At 34.5% G+C, this 20,477-nt stretch overlaps 4 protein-coding genes across 5 annotated transcripts; 3 read left to right on the top strand and 1 right to left on the bottom strand.

Moving 5' to 3' along the window:
* The first annotated feature begins 956 nt into the window (after positions 1-956).
* Positions 957-4,722, top strand: LOC149733890 (leukotriene-B4 omega-hydroxylase 3-like). Its single transcript, XM_089882081.1, has 11 exons — positions 957-1,277; positions 1,599-1,743; positions 1,954-2,086; positions 2,198-2,362; positions 2,492-2,645; positions 2,919-3,065; positions 3,340-3,427; positions 3,634-3,736; positions 3,801-4,017; positions 4,089-4,171; positions 4,465-4,722. Exons 1-11 carry the CDS (start codon positions 1,065-1,067, stop codon positions 4,631-4,633), a joined length of 1,617 nt encoding a protein of 538 aa, XP_089738207.1. The 5' UTR covers positions 957-1,064; the 3' UTR covers positions 4,634-4,722.
* Positions 4,723-5,001: 279 nt separating this feature from the next.
* LOC149733889 (ATP synthase subunit C lysine N-methyltransferase-like) lies at positions 5,002-7,142 on the top strand. 2 transcript variants are annotated; one of them, XM_089882084.1, is made up of 5 exons: positions 5,009-5,260; positions 5,338-5,457; positions 5,887-5,961; positions 6,234-6,353; positions 6,817-7,142. In XM_089882084.1, the coding sequence occupies exons 1-5, from the start codon at positions 5,096-5,098 to the stop codon at positions 6,973-6,975; spliced, it is 639 nt and encodes a 212-aa protein (XP_089738210.1). In that variant the 5' UTR covers positions 5,009-5,095; the 3' UTR covers positions 6,976-7,142. The 2 variants fall into 2 exon arrangements, with proteins under 2 accessions (XP_089738211.1, XP_089738210.1); XM_089882085.1 differs by lacking the exon at positions 6,234-6,353 and having other exon boundaries at positions 5,002-5,260.
* LOC149733888 (fibrinogen-like protein 1) lies at positions 7,115-8,596 on the bottom strand. Its single transcript, XM_089882082.1, has 2 exons — positions 8,119-8,596; positions 7,115-7,817 (listed from the first exon to the last, which is right to left on the bottom strand). The coding sequence occupies exons 1-2, from the start codon at positions 8,450-8,452 to the stop codon at positions 7,159-7,161; spliced, it is 993 nt and encodes a 330-aa protein (XP_089738208.1). The 5' UTR covers positions 8,453-8,596; the 3' UTR covers positions 7,115-7,158.
* Positions 8,597-9,549: 953 nt separating this feature from the next.
* Positions 9,550-19,771, top strand: LOC149733887 (uncharacterized). The gene is made up of 18 exons (XM_089882086.1): positions 9,550-9,746; positions 10,108-10,239; positions 10,667-10,741; positions 11,345-11,524; positions 12,414-12,545; positions 13,126-13,174; positions 13,234-13,310; positions 13,713-13,810; positions 14,264-14,402; positions 14,760-14,824; positions 15,462-15,597; positions 15,916-16,091; positions 16,660-16,783; positions 17,119-17,247; positions 17,610-17,702; positions 17,974-18,051; positions 18,687-18,813; positions 19,222-19,771. Exons 1-18 carry the CDS (start codon positions 9,708-9,710, stop codon positions 19,293-19,295), a joined length of 1,923 nt encoding a protein of 640 aa, XP_089738212.1. The 5' UTR covers positions 9,550-9,707; the 3' UTR covers positions 19,296-19,771.
* Positions 19,772-20,477: the final 706 nt, after the last annotated feature.

Raw genomic sequence — 20,477 nt, 5'->3', positions numbered from 1 at the left:
CGAATATCTGGTTTACTGCTGCACCATTAAATGACTAAAAAACGGTGTCAAACCAAATGTAAAACTGAAAAATCGTCTTCATTGGGTCATTTATGACGTTCTCAATCGACCCCGAGGACTTTCCTTGTACAAAGGTGTTATTTTATGATACTGAACGTGGTTACTCAATACTGTGGGTCCAAAGGTCGGAGAGGAACTATATACTCCTTCAGCCTAACAGTACATAGGAATCCGACGCGAGTTCATGATTATGCGAAAATACGTTGGTTAAAGTTTGGTAGGTTTACAAATTATGGTGTGGCGATGATATACCTGAAACCAAATCCTATTCTGAGATCTACGAATGAAACCTGCGTCAAATACAAACCTGCAGTGTGAATCTTATGTGTTTGTCTTGAGACCACAATTTACAGAATTCTAATATTAGTTAGTTGCATGGGAAAAGATTGGACTCTTATTTTTCATTCTACTTTCTCGTTCAATTTAGTATAGTAAACAAAAAACATTCAAAGAAATATAAAAGTATATCCTTGAACGACTCCCACAGACCGTTGTTAATTGTTTAGAACACGATCGGGATGTTCGGATATTATGTGCTTAAGGTGACCCATCTTTCCTCACCCTACTATATATAAAGGCTATTCTACTATATTTCAATTAAGTGATATTGTGTCATGCGAATTTGGGTATACAGTTGGTAGCTTTTAAAAATTGCCACAAATTCTTGTTTTGACGAAAATGCTCAAACGTAACCTAAAGGTACTGTTAAAGTTTGCCAAATTTGTACGCCCTTTAAGTTTTCCTCAGTATCCTTTATGTCTATACCTTTATGTCACATTTGAGCCTATATCTAATAATACACAAATTTTGATATTTCGTTGGTAGGCTATATGCCCCTTTAGTCGTCGTTTGTTTGCATTTTGTGTAAACTTGCCGAAGGTTATAAAGCTATACGTGTTTTTGGTGCGCGCAGCGTCATTTTACCGAAGCGCACGGGTCGTTAGGTTGCACGTTTCAGTGCACAACCTTTGCTTGTGCTGCATGCGTGCCTGGGAGGCAAGAAAATGACCCTCTTCGAAGCGGCTTCAGAGGTAGTTTTTCTGAATCGTGGGTTTGTACTTTCAAGTTTAATCAGCGAAGTGGTCTTGTTGATTGCGATAGTAGCAGTTACAAAGGTCTACCTAGTGCCAGCGATACGTTATTATAAGCGTGGTTTGTTGTACACCAAGCAAGGCTGTTCTCCTCCAAGGCACTGGCTATGGGGACATCTTACAGTAGTAAGTATATATATATAATTGTAGTGTTAAAGATTGCTGTTATTGCACAGTGTGCGTAAAAGAAAGCGAACATGAGCACTATATGTACAACCTGTTTTCACCAACTGTCCTTTAGAAGTAAATATCTGTTCTCGGAAAACAATATGTGCTTCGCTTTAATTTAGCGGCACAGAGAAAACATAAATTATGCATTTGAGTCGTATATTCAATATTGCTACACTGTGTCAGTGTGTTTATTGATTTTCTGCCAATAAGTCTATCTAAGCGTGTTATAACAGCATGTTATACCATATATGGTACTATGTTTATACATTACCGTAGTTCCCACTAAGCCACGATGGGATGTTAAAACGATTAAGAACAACAGCTCAATATGCCGGAATGTTCGTATCCTGGGCTGGACCTTTTACATACTGGATTGAAACTCAACACCCGACGACTTGCGCCGTTCTAGCAAACAGTTCAGGTATATAAGGATGCATCGCTTGAATAAGTTTGTGTAAACAAATGGCGTGGTCCAGTATATATGCCATGGGGGAGATGCAGGCCATTGTTTTGTCGTATAGTCTATTTAACCCCTCACAATACAGTATAGTACTGTCGGGTAAAAACGGGATACCGTTAGCATCCGCATCCCATTTTACCCCACCCATCTTATCATATTGCTGTATTTCAGCACCCAAAGCTGAATTCCTATACGGATGTCTTCGTCCATGGATTGGAGATGGTCTGTTGACAAGCAAAGGCAGCAAATGGAAGAGAAACAGAAGGCTTCTAACGCCTGCCTTTCATTTCGAGATACTTAAACCGTGAGACTCTTGTAGATTTGTATATTATTTGTTGCATCGTCGAAGAGCAAGTTCTTTTGATGATTCGGAAGTTTTTGTAGCATGAAATATCAGTGTTATATCGCTGTACAGATACCTCAACATTTTCAACAAATCCTCTTATGCAATGTTGGAAAAATGGAAACGACATTCTGGCCAGTCGTATGACGTGTATGGTGACGTCAGTAACCTTACACTGGATACCATGATGCAGTGTGCCATGTCGACGGACACTGACAGTGGAGGTGAAGACGGAGGGTAAGAAATCATTACAACTGATACGTATATTTAAATACACTAATACTTATACGTATATTTAAAACACTAATACCGATATTTGATACTGCGCTTTTCTAACGTATCGACACAAGATTCATATAACTTTAGATACGGCTACATTAATGCTGTCCACGAGTTGACGTTGCTAGTTATGGAGAGAGTTTACAATCCACTACACATGATTGACTGGATCTACCATTTTTCATCTAACGGAAGACGCTTTCGAAAACTAGTCGACTTCGTTCACGAAACATCCGAAACGGTAAGTTCCTACTTTACAGTGTAGCTGTATAGATCGCTTGTGTACAGATATTATAACATTATTTTTTCGGTTGCTCATTTTCTTAACAAATCTTAATGACACCAACGTGATCGTCTATGCTATGCTCTTAAATGAAATGTAAAACCCTGTATATGCATTTCCACTAAATACCGAGCGTAACAGTTAATAATCGTCCTATATAAATTTATTTATACATTTACACATTCTATTTACAATGTACATTCAACTTATATGAGTGACATATGGTCACAGATTATTAAAGAAAGGAAGAAAGAGCTTGAAACACTCGTCCAAGAAGACAATGATAATGCCTCAACTGCCACCAACAACGAAATATCCAGCTTCAAAAAAAGAGGAACAAAACATTTGGATTTTCTTGATATCCTTTTACAAACAAAAGTATGTAATAAGCTTAGTAATACCACTTTTGCAGATAAAGTGCATTTAACTGTTCTAGTGGCGCCTTGATAGTAAGGGCAATCAACATGGTATAGCTCGTATATAATCATGTGCGCTGTATAACATATATAGAACATCCGTGTTATACTTACTAAAGTTGCCTCGCTATTCCAAGATAAATAAGCAATATTCAATAACCTCTGTTGATCAGATAATGCTTATATTTAAGTACGGTCAAAATTCTCTATAGCCCTAAAATTTGAACGTAATACAGGATGAAAACGGCAATGGACTGACTCTTAAAGAAATCCGTGACGAGGTAGATACGTTTCTTTTCGAAGGTCATGATACGACAGCAAGCGGTAAGAAGTATATCCTAAATGTTGTTGTTGTTAATATTGATCTGACAATCAGCAGAGTGCTAAAAAAGCACTATGAGCATAGAAGCACTGTAGCATAGGTAATAATAAAAGTTTGCCTATATCACAAAACCATATTGCTAAAACGAAAGTTCTCGTTTTGGGTCATAAGTATCGGGTTATAAGAGTTAATTGTTCGCATAAAACAGGTATAGCCTGGTGCTTGTACAATCTAGCGAAGCATCCTGAGTATCAACAAAGATGCAGGGAAGAAGTTCTTGAAGAGGTCGGTGAAAAAGAAAAAATAGAATGGTAACTATAGTACAATAACAAACGTTTTATATATAAACAATATTTTATTCTTGTATTTGTACAGGGAGGACCTTTCGAAACTGACTTACTTAGCCATGTGTATAAAAGAAAGTCTTCGACTTAATCCACCAGTATTCTGTGTTGGCCGCGAACTAAACGAAGATCTTACGTTTAATGACAAGTACACGCCGTGTAAGAAAATGAAGGTTGAGTCTGGAAACACTGTACTCATGCAGATAATGTCCATGCACAGAAATCCACACGTTTGGGAGAATCCTGAAGTAAGAATGCAAAATGATTTATAGAACTTTTAGTTTCTGTGATTGTCTCAACTAGCAACTGTTCGTTGCAGGTCTATGACCCCGAAAGATTTTCTGCAGAAAACATGAAAAATCGCCATTCAATGTCATTCTTAGCGTTTTCTGCTGGTCCGAGGTAAAGCCCATATATGTTTGGTAATGTGCGATTTGCAATAATTAAACATAAGATTATAAATATTCGTGCTAAGCACCGACTAATTAACGAATACTTTAGGCTTGAACTTTATAAACACAAAGCATTTTGTCCATACAAGCAAGCGCGTCTGCGTCGAACTATTAAAAGCATTTCTCTTATACAATACTTAACATTAAGTTATGCAATGGGTGTTTACAAACCTTCTTTTCTAGTCATTTTTATATTCAAACGTAACCATTTATTATAGCTATGCTCTCTTTTTATACTAACAGAAATTGCATTGGTCGAAATTTCGCCATGAACGAGCTACGAGTTGTGATTGGCCAAACATTGCGACAATACAAATTATGGTGTGATGATGATACACCTGAGCCTAAGATGCAACCAAATATTATCCTGAGATCTGCGAATGGAATTCACATAAAATTTAAACCAGTGTAAACTATAGACGTTATAAAGATTTGGCAATGGTGTTAAGAAATCGAATTTGATCATTTAAACCAAAATAAAGCATGTGGCACTGAACTAAATATTTGAATAACAGGAATCACTAGTTAAGCAAGGAGTCGGTTTGTTTGGTCAGAGAGACTGAAATCACTGATTTGTGTATTTTCGTGTAACAAAAGTAGAAAGTAACGACAAAACACGCACAAAAAAAAGCTTTTAAATGGCCCAATTAATTAAACGTCGTGCGGTACAAAATTATGATAAGGAGAAAGTTAATTTATCAGCCGTTGCTCTGTCACACAAGTATAAAACATATTATATTAATTCAGTTATTACTCCCCATGTTATAACACTGGAGCGGGTGTTTGTAATGGGGCTTCCCCTTACATAAAAGTTTGTCTTTTACTTAAGTTTTTTTTTAAGTTTAAAGTTGATAAAGGGGCATAAACTCTATTAATGACAAGCGGTCAAAGTCAAGCAAGTATTTTTGACGTGGATGATAAAGTTAACAATGTAAAGCCAAAATCTATCGCTGGGCTTACTGCATTCGGCATAGTGACAGGAGTGACTGCTGGATTGTTTGTTTTTACAACTCCCTTTATTTCTCCTGCCCTAAGAAAGGTAATAGTGTTGAAAAGTCGAATTTTATTTATAAATTAATATATCCAAACAGATCTATCAAATATTTCTTTTGGCAGATATGTCTACCATACGTACCAGCATCCAGCAAACAGATTCGTAATGTTATTAAAGCTCTTCATTCACCTTCAAAGTTAGGACACACATTGGTTGACATTGGAAGTGGAGATGGTAGAATTGTAAGTCAAATCATATAAGTGAGTGTATCTTTTTTATCCCCGCATGGCTGAGTAATTACAGTCATTATAACATAGGTGTTCTGTTTCATACACCTCTAGCCTCATAGAAATTCTCACACATATAATTGTATGGATAAATATTTAAAATTGTTGGCGATATAACCCATAAGAAACCACTGGGTTGAAGAAATTGCTGTATGTTAGGTCTAAGTCACATGTTTCTACTGTAGTAGCAGAGGCGAGCCTGGTACCCATGTTCTCTTGATTGTAGGCAGGTGTTCTAACCACTGCGCCCCGCCTTAGAACAAAAAATAAAGTTATTTTACCTTAGCCACTAACCATAAAATATATTTTTTAAACAAGTAAATTCTTAGAAAGATAATTTTTTACACATATTTTCTTTAAAATATTTTAAAATTTTTGCATTAGGTGTTGGAAGCAGCTAAATATGGATATCATGGGATGGGGTATGAACTAAATTTGTGGCTTGTGGTTTATAGCAAAGTAAGTGACTTTGTGTTAGCAATGATTTATAAATGACATTAAATGACTGATGCTTATTTTATCCTTGCATGTTGTGGCAAAACGGTGTCTTCTGTGTTGTTTCACACACCTTGCATCCGCTTGTTGCCTTATGTTTAATTGTGTCAATATGTCCAACAGTTGGGGCTCATAGCGTTCTACTGTCTTTAAGTGTTATATTGGTCTGTTGATATAAATCGTTAACCTTAATAGTAGCATTATATTCAACATAAGGCTGATGTTTATTTTCTTAGTTTCAAGCTTTACTACAAAAAGGCAAGTTATCAGGTTCTGTCAATTTTAAGAGAGTTGACCTTTGGAAAGCAGAGTATGCACAATATGATAATGCTGTTGTGTTTGGAGTAGATCAAATGGTACGACCTTTATTTTTTATGATTAAGCAATGGACCATACTAATTTATACAAATCACAAAATAAGTTACAATTACTGACAATTTGCTTTTACAAGTCTATGTTAAGTGATTGTTTTTTCTTGGTTTGAGCTTTTTAGCCCGTATATAGCAAAATGGTTGGATATCTTTAGCCTAAGGAATTTGGTTATATGCCTAAACGGTTGGGAAATATGACCCTTGTTATAAAATGTGCCAGAAATTTATCTAACTAGTTTTGTATATTGAAATATAAGCCATAGCACACAAACTTTACATAAACTAATCATCATAGTATAGTTTTGTTTTTGATTTTTTTATAAACCCATTTCAGAGTGTGGTGAAATAATCCAAACTTTAAACCTCTCTTACTTAGTCGTAGATGCTCTCGTTAATCCCTTCCTCCCATTTAAATTTCTTTCTTCTATTTATCTATTATATTCAAAAGATGCCAAGACTGGAAAAGAAGTTGCTTCAAGAAATGCAACCGGGAACAAAACTTGTGGTTTGTCGTTTCCCTTTTCCCAACCTCAAAGTTTCTGCCACCCATGGTGAAGGGGTTGACACAGTTTGGACATATTTTTTACCAAAAGTTGTCACGAACTAACACATGGTTTGATATTAATGGATTTTATTGAACATACCAACCTATACTGTGTTGTTTATTGTATTGTGAAATGCAAAAACTCTTTTACAGCAAAGTGGTTTTGTAGTTGATATAATATGACAATATAGGGTCGATGTAGCATTTACTGCATGACTTTCAAGATCTGATACATTGTTATTACTTTTATATATATCTTTGAAGCTTCATTGATACAAATCGCAGGTCTGGGTTAGCTGGGTTAACTGCTGTCCAGTTTTTCCATTGCATTTTGTAAGCGCCGTTATGGGGCCTGCCAACTGTCGGGTACGGGCCGTTAAGCGCTGCAACCGCGCAGTTCTTGTACCACCACCCAGCCCTCTTGAACCCCGCGCACGATTTAGCGTTGTCTTTATCGTTTGTGTGGAAAGTCTGATTGTTCGAAACTGCTAGCAAGTCGCCTGCTGTTCCGCTGTAGCCCGACACTGACAATCTATACCCGTCCGCTTCGGTACCCACACTGAACCGTTCGTATCGCGCGTAAGCCTTCACCCCACTTGTGTCTTCTAAATCGATGCGAAGCCTCGCTTGTCCACCTCGAGAAGAACGAACATTTAATGCAAGAGTGTATATGTTCTTTAAGCCAATCCAGTACTCGGCCACTGGGCTACCGAATCCACTAACGTAGTCTTTCCACGGCCGTTCAAAGCTGGCGCGACCGTCGATTCGTCTTTGTATTGTCATCCAACCACGTTCAGAACCAACATCCATGTCGCACCATATCGGAATCGACTCGAAGCGATCGACCAACCAGATTTTGTACATTCCGCTCTCTGTGTTACCATCCACGTATATTTGCCTGCAATCTATAAGGAGAATAGGGTGTATACAGAATTGAGCACGGAAGATTTAACTTTTATTATATATAGTAGGTTAAGATCAGATGGGACTGTTTTTTTTTCTTCTTCCTCGTCCATTCGGTATAGTTAACAAATAATGTTTACAAAATTAAATAACCGGAACTATAGCGAATCTAAAAATGCGTCATTTGTTTAAAACACGTTGAGGAAATATGGGATTTGGGTGCCAATAGTGACCTATCTTACACCGCGGTATAGCTATAAATTATTACATTAAAATACTAAAAAAAAAATACAATTATTTTACCTTCATATTTCGCCACGGGTTGATTATAATAAGCAAAAGGTGAAGATGAATCGTCTGAACCGTTTCGCGAGTTATTCGCTTCTCTCTCCCTCAGTAACTTGATGGTATCGGTCAAGTTTTTCATCGTCTCATTGCACGAACAGATTTCCAAGTCACTTGTAATGCTGGCTTCTAGTTCATCAACTATCACCTGTAACTGGTCAAGTTGTTGCTGCAACAACCGAACCGCCACCTCATCAACTGCATCAGTTGTATCGCTTCCATTTCCCAGAGTACAGCTCATCATAAAAGCAAACATCACAAAATACATAGCAACCCTCGATGCAATCATCATTTTGGGCTAAAAATGTAAAAACGTTGAACTATCTATACTGTGTTTTAAACTTAAGTTTTCTGTATGTTTTTCTTAAATCTCGTGTTTGCTTTACCTATAATATTTTACTGACTTGTGCATTTTTATGCTCGCCCTCCGCAGCTCGGCTATATCGTATGATAACTGGCAACGGCGGTTCTTTCTTATCACCTTTCTCATGGGAAACTAATACAAGGGAGTTTTAGTAGTTTGCTACAAATGCAACACTTGCAACCAAAGAGAGAGACATATTAGGGTAATAGCAATTCATAAATGGTAAAGCCTACACGTAATCTAGAAATTTGCACTTTTTTACAGACTAATTAAACATTTGTAACTGTCGATGCGATATACAGTAGGGTGGGGGATGATGGGACACCTATTCATTCTATTTTCTCGTCCCATTCGGTGGTAAACAAAGAACATTCAAAGAATCATTAAACCGTATCCTCACGACTCCCACAGACCACTGTTAATTGTTTAAAATACGGTCAGGGCATTTGAATATTATGTGCTAAAGGTGTCCCATCTTCCGCCACCCTACTGTATGTCTGTAAATTTTCTGTTTAGTACCCATTTGGACAAGAAAATAGAAAGAAGACATGTCCCATCTTGCCCCGCCCTAATATATCTTCGAAGTTCTGTTTCCAATTCGATGATTATGTGCATATAAACTTTGATTGTAGTCTATTTACATCAGTATCCGTTTGCGCGGGGTAATAGCAGTTTCGTATACAAGGTTTTTCTCACCTTTTGTGTCCGTATACGAGTTACCACATATGTAAGCTATGTAACTTGGTTGTTAATTTTTTTTTAGGTGTGTATGCTGTATGACTGACTAATTAGACAAATAAAATACTGGGTTAGAGCAATTAGCAACGTCGAGCCTTGAAAGCCCTCTGGGCGAGAGGCAATCGAGCTAACCCATGCGCATGCGCACATAGCTCCGCCTTGGCGCTTTTGAATTGTAATATTTAATACGATTTCTATGACCGAAATTTTCTTTTTTCGCAATCGGGCAAAGAAGCGAGAAACGAAAATAGTAAAGCGCCAAACAAGAATGAAAAGATGGAATTTAAAACTGAGCAATCAAAAAGTGTCGAATGTTGTATGAATTACGCAAAATATATGTAATCAACTGTTATAATTATAGTCCTAGGTTAGGCCTGTAAAGGGTTTGTTATTAGTAAAGGTTAGGTTATACCGTTGCCCGATTTCATTCATGTAAACCCGTGAAATGCCAGGAAAAGTTGGTCTAGAACACGCCGCAAGATTGGTTAGTATTAAAACTGCTTTTGTAGTTTATAATATCGATTGGTATAGTAACCTTTCTTGTTAAATAACTAGTGCTTGTGAAGAATCATCTTATTTGCTCAAGAATCCTCTTAACTACTCTAACCCCTATAACCACTAACTCCCTAACCATCAACCCCTAACCACAAACCTCTAACACCTAACACCAGCCTATTCTGCTATGTACCAGAGGATTCTTCACTGGTGCCAAATAACTTCCTGTAATAAAAGTTTACTTCTTAACAGAATCGATTCAAAGCATGCGATACATTACCCAAAAATGTTTTAATGGAAAGATAACTTATTTACAAAGCAATATTTTATTATTACAATCTGTATTTTAGGCTGCTCATCTGTCCATGCAGAGGGAGTTGGGAAAATATTGTGACGTTTGCATCTGTGTCGCTGAAAAAAGATTTCTTGCTCACAAATGCGTGTTGTCCGCCAATAGTTCGAAACTGGATGCACTTATATTGGTATGGGTTAATAAATAAGTTTATGGCTCATTATTTCAATAAAATCATGTGAATTACACAGGTTTTCATATTAAATTTCTAAAATAATTACATCTAAAACTTTTTTTACCGAACCAACACTTTATTAACCAGATAGCAATAGATAATATTTAAAACGTCACTTTAAGATGAGGAGCCATCACTTTTTATAAAGTAGCTTTGGTGAATTTCAAGTACTGTTTCATAAACATTTAAATATATATATAATATATGCAATATTATAAAAGTATTAGGACAATATTAGTATACTTTGTTCAACTAAACATGCTTGCACCTGCAGCAGACTGTATTGGATTCATACAGTCAAGAGCCGTTGAATCAATATTTGTGTTCTTTGTCGTTACATGATCTTTGGTGTGTTCTTATTTCTGTCATGTTTTTTTATTAGGACGCAATTGGTAACAACAGCAACAGCCAAGATATAGAGATTGAAATACAAGGTGTTAGTCCTGTTGGTTTTGAAGTAAGTAATTGGAAAATATAACTTTATCTATACTTTATTCAGTATCTGTTAATGTAGGATTTGAACCGCGTTCACTTTTATGGATTATTTATGAATATTGATTTTAAAATGTGTTTTTATGATAAGTCTTGTATGAACAAAACAAAATATACATAAATATAATACTGAATTCTGCTGTTAAGGAACTGGAGTGTTAGACTATTCTGTTAAAATGTTATTTTTTTATACCAACAATCAACCAACGTTGTGCCTGCCAAACATGCCTTGCTGTATGGCATTTGGTAGATTAAACATTTGTATACTGAAATATGCGTTTTTACCAAAACGCTCTATACTTGTATAAAAATAAGTGGGATCATGTGTGAAAATAGATACGTACCTTAAAATTTCCTGGTGTTTATTAAAATTTGTAGATCAATAAGCTGTTTTTGATTTTTAGTGGCATTAGTTTATTGGGCAGAATTCTGTCAATATTTTCTTATTAAAAAAGTTTTGGTGCCGTTGCTTTGATTTTTTTCTTGCATTGTTTTATTCCGGTATCATATTAAAAGCTGCAAATAATGTGAATATTAACAAGACTTGATATTTTTTCTTTACATACAGAAATTGCTTGAATATTTTTATGTTGGAGAAATGAACCTGGAACCGCATACCGTGATGCCAGTGTGGATGACTGCTGCTTACCTTGAACTACCGGATGTGGTGTCAAAATGTAATGATTACTGTCAGAGATCGGTGACTTGTGTCTCATCCAATCAACCTCCCACAGAAGAAACTGTCAAGGTAAGTTTAGATTTCTATTTTTATCTCTAACACTGATTCTGAGATTAAGATAAGGATTTTCTTGATTTGTAGAAATTTGTATGTTTGAAATTTGTTTTTTTTTATATAAATGTCGTATAACTGTACATATATATATAAAGATAAAAAGCAAATAATGACAATTGGGCAATTTATTTAGTATAGGTCATTTGTTTGTAATAGCATATTAACTTTTTCTGTTTTGCAACCCTCTGTATGCATAGCAATACCGGTGCGTTGGTATAGTTATAAGAATATAGGCAACATGCTGTACCTATTGTTCGTTAATTTCCACTTTTTTTGAGTTCAATTTACTCCGATGTTTCCCGTCACTGACAGACAAAGTTGAGCATGAAGTAGGAAGTATCCACACACTATCAATATAAACAAAAATTCCTATTAACAACAGTGACTGGGGAATCAAATCATCAATATGTTATTTAAAAATGAATAAATGTCACTATGTTTATATAGAGACTAGTTGCACTCACATCCCTGTTTTTAAGTTTTAATCAATGCAATATATTAACAGCTGTCAGCATATAATATGTATTGGTTGTTACACAAAATAAATGTTGCATGCTCAATTATTTAATTAGGGGTCCATACAACACTCTCACCAGACTAGATGCTTCGCTGCAACAGAAAGAGTACAAATATTAAACCCACCATGATCACTGTTTTTATACAGACTTTTGCTTATACTTAATGAAAAAACAAGTATAATATTATATATATATATAATTTGCATGTATAATGAATTCAAATATAAAACAAGAATAATATTTGAAAGTATTACCATTTGCTTATGTGTCATTTACTTTCTATCACAAACCCCCTGCTTTAAAACCACCAATACATTTTCATCCAGACATCTGACATGAACAACAACAGCAGTGGTGGGATGGAACAAGGCATGGCTACATTAAGTCCACCAAACCCTTGTATTTCACCAACAGCTCAGGTCTCTGCTTCTCCAAAACCAGGATCTACACAGCACGAGGTATATATATATATGTATATTTATTTTCAATGTTTAGGCCTGAAAATGTTTAGGCCTATACAAAGCACAGAAAGCAGAAACTCTTATCAATTAAAATAATGATTGTTATCAGTTAACAATTACAAACGCTGTCCCAGGGGATATTATACCTCGTATTTATCTTTTTTTTATCACTCAGCGCTTAACACATCTTAAACCTGATTTCTCCTTTCAAATTAAGTACTTACCCATTGAATTTATGACTAAATGATTGCATTTCTTATGCTTTTTGCATGAATACATCATATATATGTATGGTTTTACTATAAATAGCTAGCATTATCGGTTTCTGAACGAAATAGCAATCTGATTAAAAGTAATAGGAATTCTAATGATGATATTGATATTAGACATTAGTGATTATATATATTTGTTACACCATTAGTTGGACTCGATTTTTGTTTGCTGCATATAAAGAGGGTTTTGTGTATTCTGTTACCATGCAACAAGAATCCTTCAACAATATAAGTGTTTGACCAAAGTCGTTCACATTACATAATACATACCACACTTAAAAGTTAAAATATGTTATTTATTTTAGCAAGGACCGAAATACAGTCAGATGAACACAGTTTCAGCAACAACGAAAGGTAAGGATAAACATAACCACAAATGCCACTCGCATGTTGTGACATAACCAACATTACAGAAGATAGTCCAGGTGTTGAACAAATAGGAGTCCAACATAGCGGGAGTGCTTCCCAGAAAGTGGCTTCACATGAGGAGGTGGGTTACCTCTGTTTTAGTAGTTACCGTGTTTAATACGCACATGACTATACTGTGGATCAGTGGTTCACAACTACCAGTCTGCATAGGTCTTTGCCTCCTTAAAATGCACTAATTTTGCCAGCTTATTTTTTAACATGTAATCCAATTATTGTATTATGTAGTCTATGCAAAAAGTTACATTACGTTATGCAACAGCAACTTTGTTAAACAAAATTATTACAATTAGTATTTTATTCGTGATGATCTTTTGTTGCTGGTCCGTGACCATTTTTAATTTATTACTGGTGCCCCAAAATATTGGTAATTTCTGCTGTACTGTAGATATATCTGAATGCTTGATATTATTTTCAAGCACTTTCTACTACTATTATATTTTAAAATAAGCTTACCTTTGTATAGAATGGCATAGCATGGACACCTTTGCAGAATGCCACAGGGGAAACATTCTCACAAAACAGTGGAGGTTCAAATAATATTCAGAATTATCAGCAATTCCAGTGAGTAACATGAAAGTAGCCACTTCTCGAAACAAATTCTTCATTTTATATAAAATTAAAATACCTACACTTTATTTAAAATGTTAATAAAAAAAATATAAATATAAGTTTCAATAATTTAAGAGAAGCTTCATTTTAATATCAAGTCAAAGTACATACAAATGATACAATTTAATTGTGTGTATATAAAAAGAAAGTATAAATATATATATTTTTTTTTTTGGGGGGGGGTGGGATTCCATTTTATGTAGTTGCAGTTTTGCATTAAAATTGAATTTCTCATGACATTAATGGCAACACTAAACATTCCTTATCATATAAAATAAATACAATTAAAAACGGTAAAATGATATTGTTTGTGGTTTTTCATTGCATGTAATATATAGTTGCAGAACTTGCAGCTTTGCATTAAAATTAAATTATCGATGACATTAATGCGAACACAATCCTTAGCGCCAACACCACCCAGACGTGGAGTCAACCACAACAAACATGGGTGACCACCAGTTACCAGGATCAACCATTACAAGTACAGTTAGCATCTGACAGCAACCAACCTGCGCATACACCTAACAATCTAATTGTTATTAAAGTAAGAAAAAATGCATTTTAATTTTGTGGTGTGTAGGAAATTTATTTATATATTTAATGACATCAGTAGTTAACTTTTTTTCTTTAAAAAAAAAATTTTTGAATCAAACAAATTACTGCTGAAATGTAGAATTTAGGACGTATTTAATAGTTGTAAAGTTTAATTTAATATTAACAAAATAATTTGGTCAATAAGTTTGTTAAAATTTTTGTAAGCGGTGGTGTCACCAAGCCAGAATAATGAACTTGACTCTTATTTATAACTATTTACAACGTAGTGTAAGTACACGGGTGTTTACTCCATGGGATATTACACAAGTTATAAGTGCGTGGACATTTCATATTAACTTCTCCACAGGAAGGTAATGGTTCAACACCTGAAGATGGTGAGATACAGATACAAGCAAATGATGGAACATTTACGTATGTTTTGTATTTTTATCTTTATTATTAATCATATGAAGCTTACATGATGACTCATGAACTCATCAGCTCATGATTCATGACCAAATAACTGCTTGTTGATGTATTTATCTCATATTTTTTTTACAATGTGACACTTAATGTACCTTTGGGTATATTGGGTTTATGTACAAGTACATCTTATTCCAATTTATGTCACAGCAAAATAATGAGTTCACTTTGTGCAATATCTCTGGCTGTGGCATATCATTAATAATAAATAATTAAAAGTATTATATAAAAAATAGATATATTAGCGACTATTAGTATTTTTCGAAAAGGCTAAAATACTGGATTAACCAATTGCCTAATCTTGTGCAGTTTGACCACATATACACCCATGTATGTGTACACGGCCATATTCTGCACGTTTGTTAAACATTTCTGGGTTGACATAGTTAAAATGCAGTTATACTCTAGTTTTCAAACATAGAGAACCTCATAAATTAATGTAATTATATTTTCATAGACACCTAACATCGGGTAAAAGGTCTTTTAAATCGGGATGCTAAAACATAGAATTTTACCCCTGACTCAAAAGTTAGGGTGACATACATATGCAACCACATTGTAAACTTAACTTATTCTTTCCCCACAGTGTGCCTTCATCAGGGACAAGTATGGTATATACACACCCAAGCAATATACAACATGCTTCAATAATAGATGTCAATAAACTGTCGGAGAATAACTGCATCGGAGATAAGGGGAATTGTGAGAACATTATGCTGCAGGTGAAAACATGTACCATATTGCCCCAAACTACATTGTACTAATTTTACTTTCTAATAGGCCTATGCAGCCTTATTTCCTAATAATATTGCCAGATAAATAATAGGTTTTAATGCAGATGTACCGAAGTTATTGATTTATGTAATTCCTTTTTAATTACAAAAAACTAAAGTGCTAAATATGGTGTTTAACCTGTTTCTTTCGCTGGTTTAATATTTTTAATAGGTTTAACTAAAAAAGTATTAAAATTTCAGATTTATGCAATTCTTGTTTAATTTAAAAAACAACTAAAAGGCTAAATATAATGTATGACATTTTAGGTTGAAAGGCTTCGAATTCAACATCAACAACTTCAACGTCTTCAACAACAACAACAAGCTCAACAGAATGCCGACGATCTTCAAAGAACAGGTCAACCACCATTGTTGATGAACTACTTACCACAACAACAACAACATGCAGATGAACCACCGAGAAAAAATCAAAGTAAATTCCTGTCTGTATTTAATTTTTCGGTATAGTACAGTTAAACTGTTAGTATATATTTATCATGTGTTAAAGTGTTGTGTTTTGCAAGGGGTTTATGTATGAAAACTTTCTATACAATAAATAAGCCATGTGTGGTTTCCGTTTTTACCTACCAATGGTGTAAATATATAGGAATAATTTAACTGTATGGTAACGGTATAACAGTATGAATTACCACCAAGTCCAAGAGACAGTTAAATATAAAGGAAAAAAATCTTTTTGCATTTGACATGTTTGTTCTTAAATTTAATGTATTATTTCTTGGTCTACAATATTGCATATGTGGCTTACCAATGTTGTAGTTTGAGATATATTTGAAATAATATAACTTTATGGTAATTTTCTAATATAGGTACATTTATACATACACTATACAAGTGTTGTTAGGTCTTAAAAAGATGAAAATCTTTACTTAATATATATTTTGTTGCATTAAAGAGAAAAAAAATCATATTTTCATACAAATCGTTACCCATCTACTATATATACATACAAGTGCTGACAGTGACAGTTATAACAGCATTGTGTTTTGATAGGAAGAAGAAATCTTCTCGGAGCAAATCTTCCGATACAGATTTGCCTTCAGACATGGAGATGCAGAATTACCAGCAATCTACCGTCACCCCACTTCCCATGCATACTCAACAAAACCAACAAATGGTATGTGTTTTTATTATTGTTACTATGTAGTATGTAAGTTTACCCAGGATTTATATGTGTTGTGTAAAGCATGCATAGAGCATGCGTGTATTTCTGTATTTATAATATTAATTTTGGATAAAAAGACAATTCAGTATATTTTCACAAAACAAACTCTTTGGCTAACTGTGATTAGTCACATATGATAAATAAATAACAGAAATATAACCTAAATTGAATCAATATCATAATTTAAAATAAAATCAGTCTAAAAAAGACCTCACAGAGCAAAATTACTCCACAAGACATCGTAGTTTTCTTTCCAAATGCCCTCACCTCACATTATTCTTACACAGGTGGTAAACAATGGTCTTTCTCTTGATCCTACCACGGGTTTACGAACTGTGAACCCACCTCCTGATTTTCGTATTGTAACTGAAGCTTACAGGAAGTCTCTATACATGAAACATTCAAGAATAAAAGAGGTGGTGTCGTATTAAACTTCTAGAAATTTCTAATACAGTTACAATTTTGTTTCCTTTTTTTCCTAATATCAAATCAATGAATATTTGTTGCAGTAATAAAGTAGGGAAAATAGGAGGTTTTGTCATATGAATATTTGAACTTGTATATTTTAAAACATGATAAGAATAAACATAGTACAAATAGTGCTAGAAAATCATGTCAAAATGCCAAAATGGAATTTATAGCATTGAGGAGACATTGCCATTTTTATGTCTGATCATTTCAAATAACATTTTGAACACGAAATACATACCAGTCACAATAAGGTGCATTTTTTAAATATAACAAACATTAAAGATAGAAATAATATTTTCCATCACAGGAAAATCCAATCTCTGCAACTGGTACTGTGGCTGAATTACTACAGAGGGGAAAATCTCGTAAGAGGAAATCTACAGAACAGAATGCACTCAATGTAAGTGTCTTTTTCAACTTAATGCAAACTGTGTGTTTTAAAACTTAGAGTGGGATACAGAGGGAGCACTTGTTTTTTTAGGATAAGGCCAACTTATGTTTAAATGTAATATGTAAACCAGTTGTTGTTAAAAACAAAAATGTGCAAAGAAATATGCAAGAATTTGTTGGTTGGTTTTATATATTTCACAGACACTTTATTATGTTTTGTTTATTTATCATGCTTGTACATATCATATTTAGTAAAATAAGCAACTTATTCCAACATACAGAACACCATTCGTCTGATACTTGATATGCTTGAGATCGTGGATTCCAGCGATCCTAGGGTGGAAGATGCTTTGTTTCTGGTGGGTACATTTATTATTTAGCATAAGGAATATCGATAATTGTTTCATTATATAAATGAATGGGTAATAATACTTATTTTATCGTGACATGACGGGAAACGACAGTCGCTATAACACATTTGTCTTGTTTTTTGTATAACTTGTTCAACAGGCCGTTTTTCAACACTATGTTGGAAAAAATGTTTGTTGAAGTGTCTTGACCACTGCTCACATCTGATAGGAATTAGGTTTCATGGCTCAAACCCACATGGTTTTATGTGTTTGCTTCCTTAGTCAAGATGCCTGTCGGCTTCAACCCAGTAGTTCCTTATGGCTTGTTTAAACTTTAGGTGTTTTTTTTAATAGTGTTTTTACAGCAATCATTTGTTGTTGATTTTCATCTTTTCGGTGTTATAATTAATGGATACTTGTACATGTTATCAAAGGTTGGAATACAATTGATGTTAGTTTTTTAAGTTTTTTTTTTTAAATTTTATGTTTTTTTGTATGGTACATTGGTACCTTAGGGCCTAGTTTTATTCTATATAACTAAGGCCCTACAGCGAGGTATGCCATAGTACCTAAGATTTGAGCCACAGTTGACCATTAATACTTCCCATTCAGTGTATTTTAACTTTGATAATATGGAATTCCAGATCATGGACAGATTTGTTTCATTGAGAGAAAACATCAACGACCCAACAGTTCGTAGAAGTTTGTTGGTGAAAGTGAGACATTCCATTCACTGTAAAAAATGGAGGGTCAAGCGTCAGATGCTGAAAGGTAGTGAAGATTAACACAATACATGCATGCTCACACCTCATGCTGTTTGTTTTAACAGGTGTGTCCCATACGGGAGTATATTTTTATCAATTTAGAATGTGTAGATGTTTAAAACGTGATCCTTTTAAAGCTTATGGTAGTTAAATAGGAAACTTACAATGTTTGTTAGAGATTTAAACATCTCGTACATACTTCCATGATGCATAGTAATAAATATCCCATCTTACCCCACCGTAGTATATGTGTTTTTAGAAAAATTTTCCTGTGGCAGTTTCTTTTTCACCCATGTGTAAAAAAACGCCTTTCCACGAGAGTTATATCCACTTTTTATGCAAATAAACAGCAAAAATGTCCCATTTTACCCCACAGTACTCCGTGTGAGCAAACTAAGCCATATTGTTAATGCAGAACAAGAACAAGGTGGCGCTGGTGTGGTTGTGAAGCTTCAACACGAGGAAGAGGAAGACAATCTACATGGGTGACCAACCAACCAACCAACCATATGTTGTTCATCATAATAATATTACTGATGGGCTCCATAGGACTGCCTTGAACTCTTTTTGTAACCAAGTTATATGATCCGTGTAACCGACCAAGTGCTAAATCGGTATATTGACCATTCTGTATTTGCGCGAACGTTTTTACGAAGTGCCGGTGCGTTTACTCGATTTTTTAAGTTGTTTTACACTCTGCACTATACCGGCATCTCATAGAAATTTTACGACGGCAAGCTCTAACGTAAAGCTAAAACATAACAGAATTTTTACAGCTTGTATTTTTACGATTTTCCTTTTATTGGTCATCTGTAAACGGTCCAGGTTCTGGAAAATGTTCGTTTTAAATTTTCGATGTTAATTTTTGCTCGTCTTGAACTTACTGCCCATGATGCTTTGTTTTTGTGCATAATCACGTTATTTTCATTTTTGCTCAATACATGTTCTCAACAACGCCGTAAAAATGTCACTATGCCAAAGATTTGTGCAAAGTTTGGCGCCTTGGCATAGTGCTAATTCATCGCATACCTCAAGCCCAAAGGACTCTAATACCCAGTGCCCCATTTTGGATTATCTAAATTATCAACCACAATTTAAAAAAAAATCTCAAAAAATAATCACTTACAAAGTTATCTCGTAAGTCGTAAGCGGACAGAAGTTAAAAACAGAACATCTGTGTTAAAACAACGATCGTTGCTGCCAATAAATAGGTTATATTTATGCATTCAACTACATTATGGTTAGTATGGTTATACACGTTCTCGAAAACGAGTAACTCAGCAAGTAATGCACCAAACTGTGTCTGTGGTAGCGTATTGAGACTGAATCGTACATTCTCTTTTATCTATATGATTATAAAACGTCCGATAACAGGTTAGTTAATGTTTGTAACGTTTGTAATTAATAAAAACAAAAGCGGTTACAATGATACAATAATGTTTTAAAAATTTAATAAAGACGAGCAATTACAAAATATAAGTTATATAATGAGAATTAACAAATTACGCGATTATGAAATCCAAACAGCACTCCCCGTAATTTCGATTAATTGCGTGTGGCCAAAACGATTTGCGTCATTACTGACAATTGACGCACCACAATTATTTCAATACGTTGGCTGACGGCGAAGCTCAACAGCGTAATTTAGTCTGTAACATCCTTAAGGACATG

The sequence above is a fragment of the Ciona robusta genome, chromosome 7 (genome assembly GCF_009617815.1).
Source record: "Ciona robusta chromosome 7, ASM961781v2".
NCBI lineage: Eukaryota > Metazoa > Chordata > Ascidiacea > Phlebobranchia > Cionidae > Ciona > Ciona robusta.
This window is presented reverse-complemented; position numbering and strand designations above follow the sequence as displayed.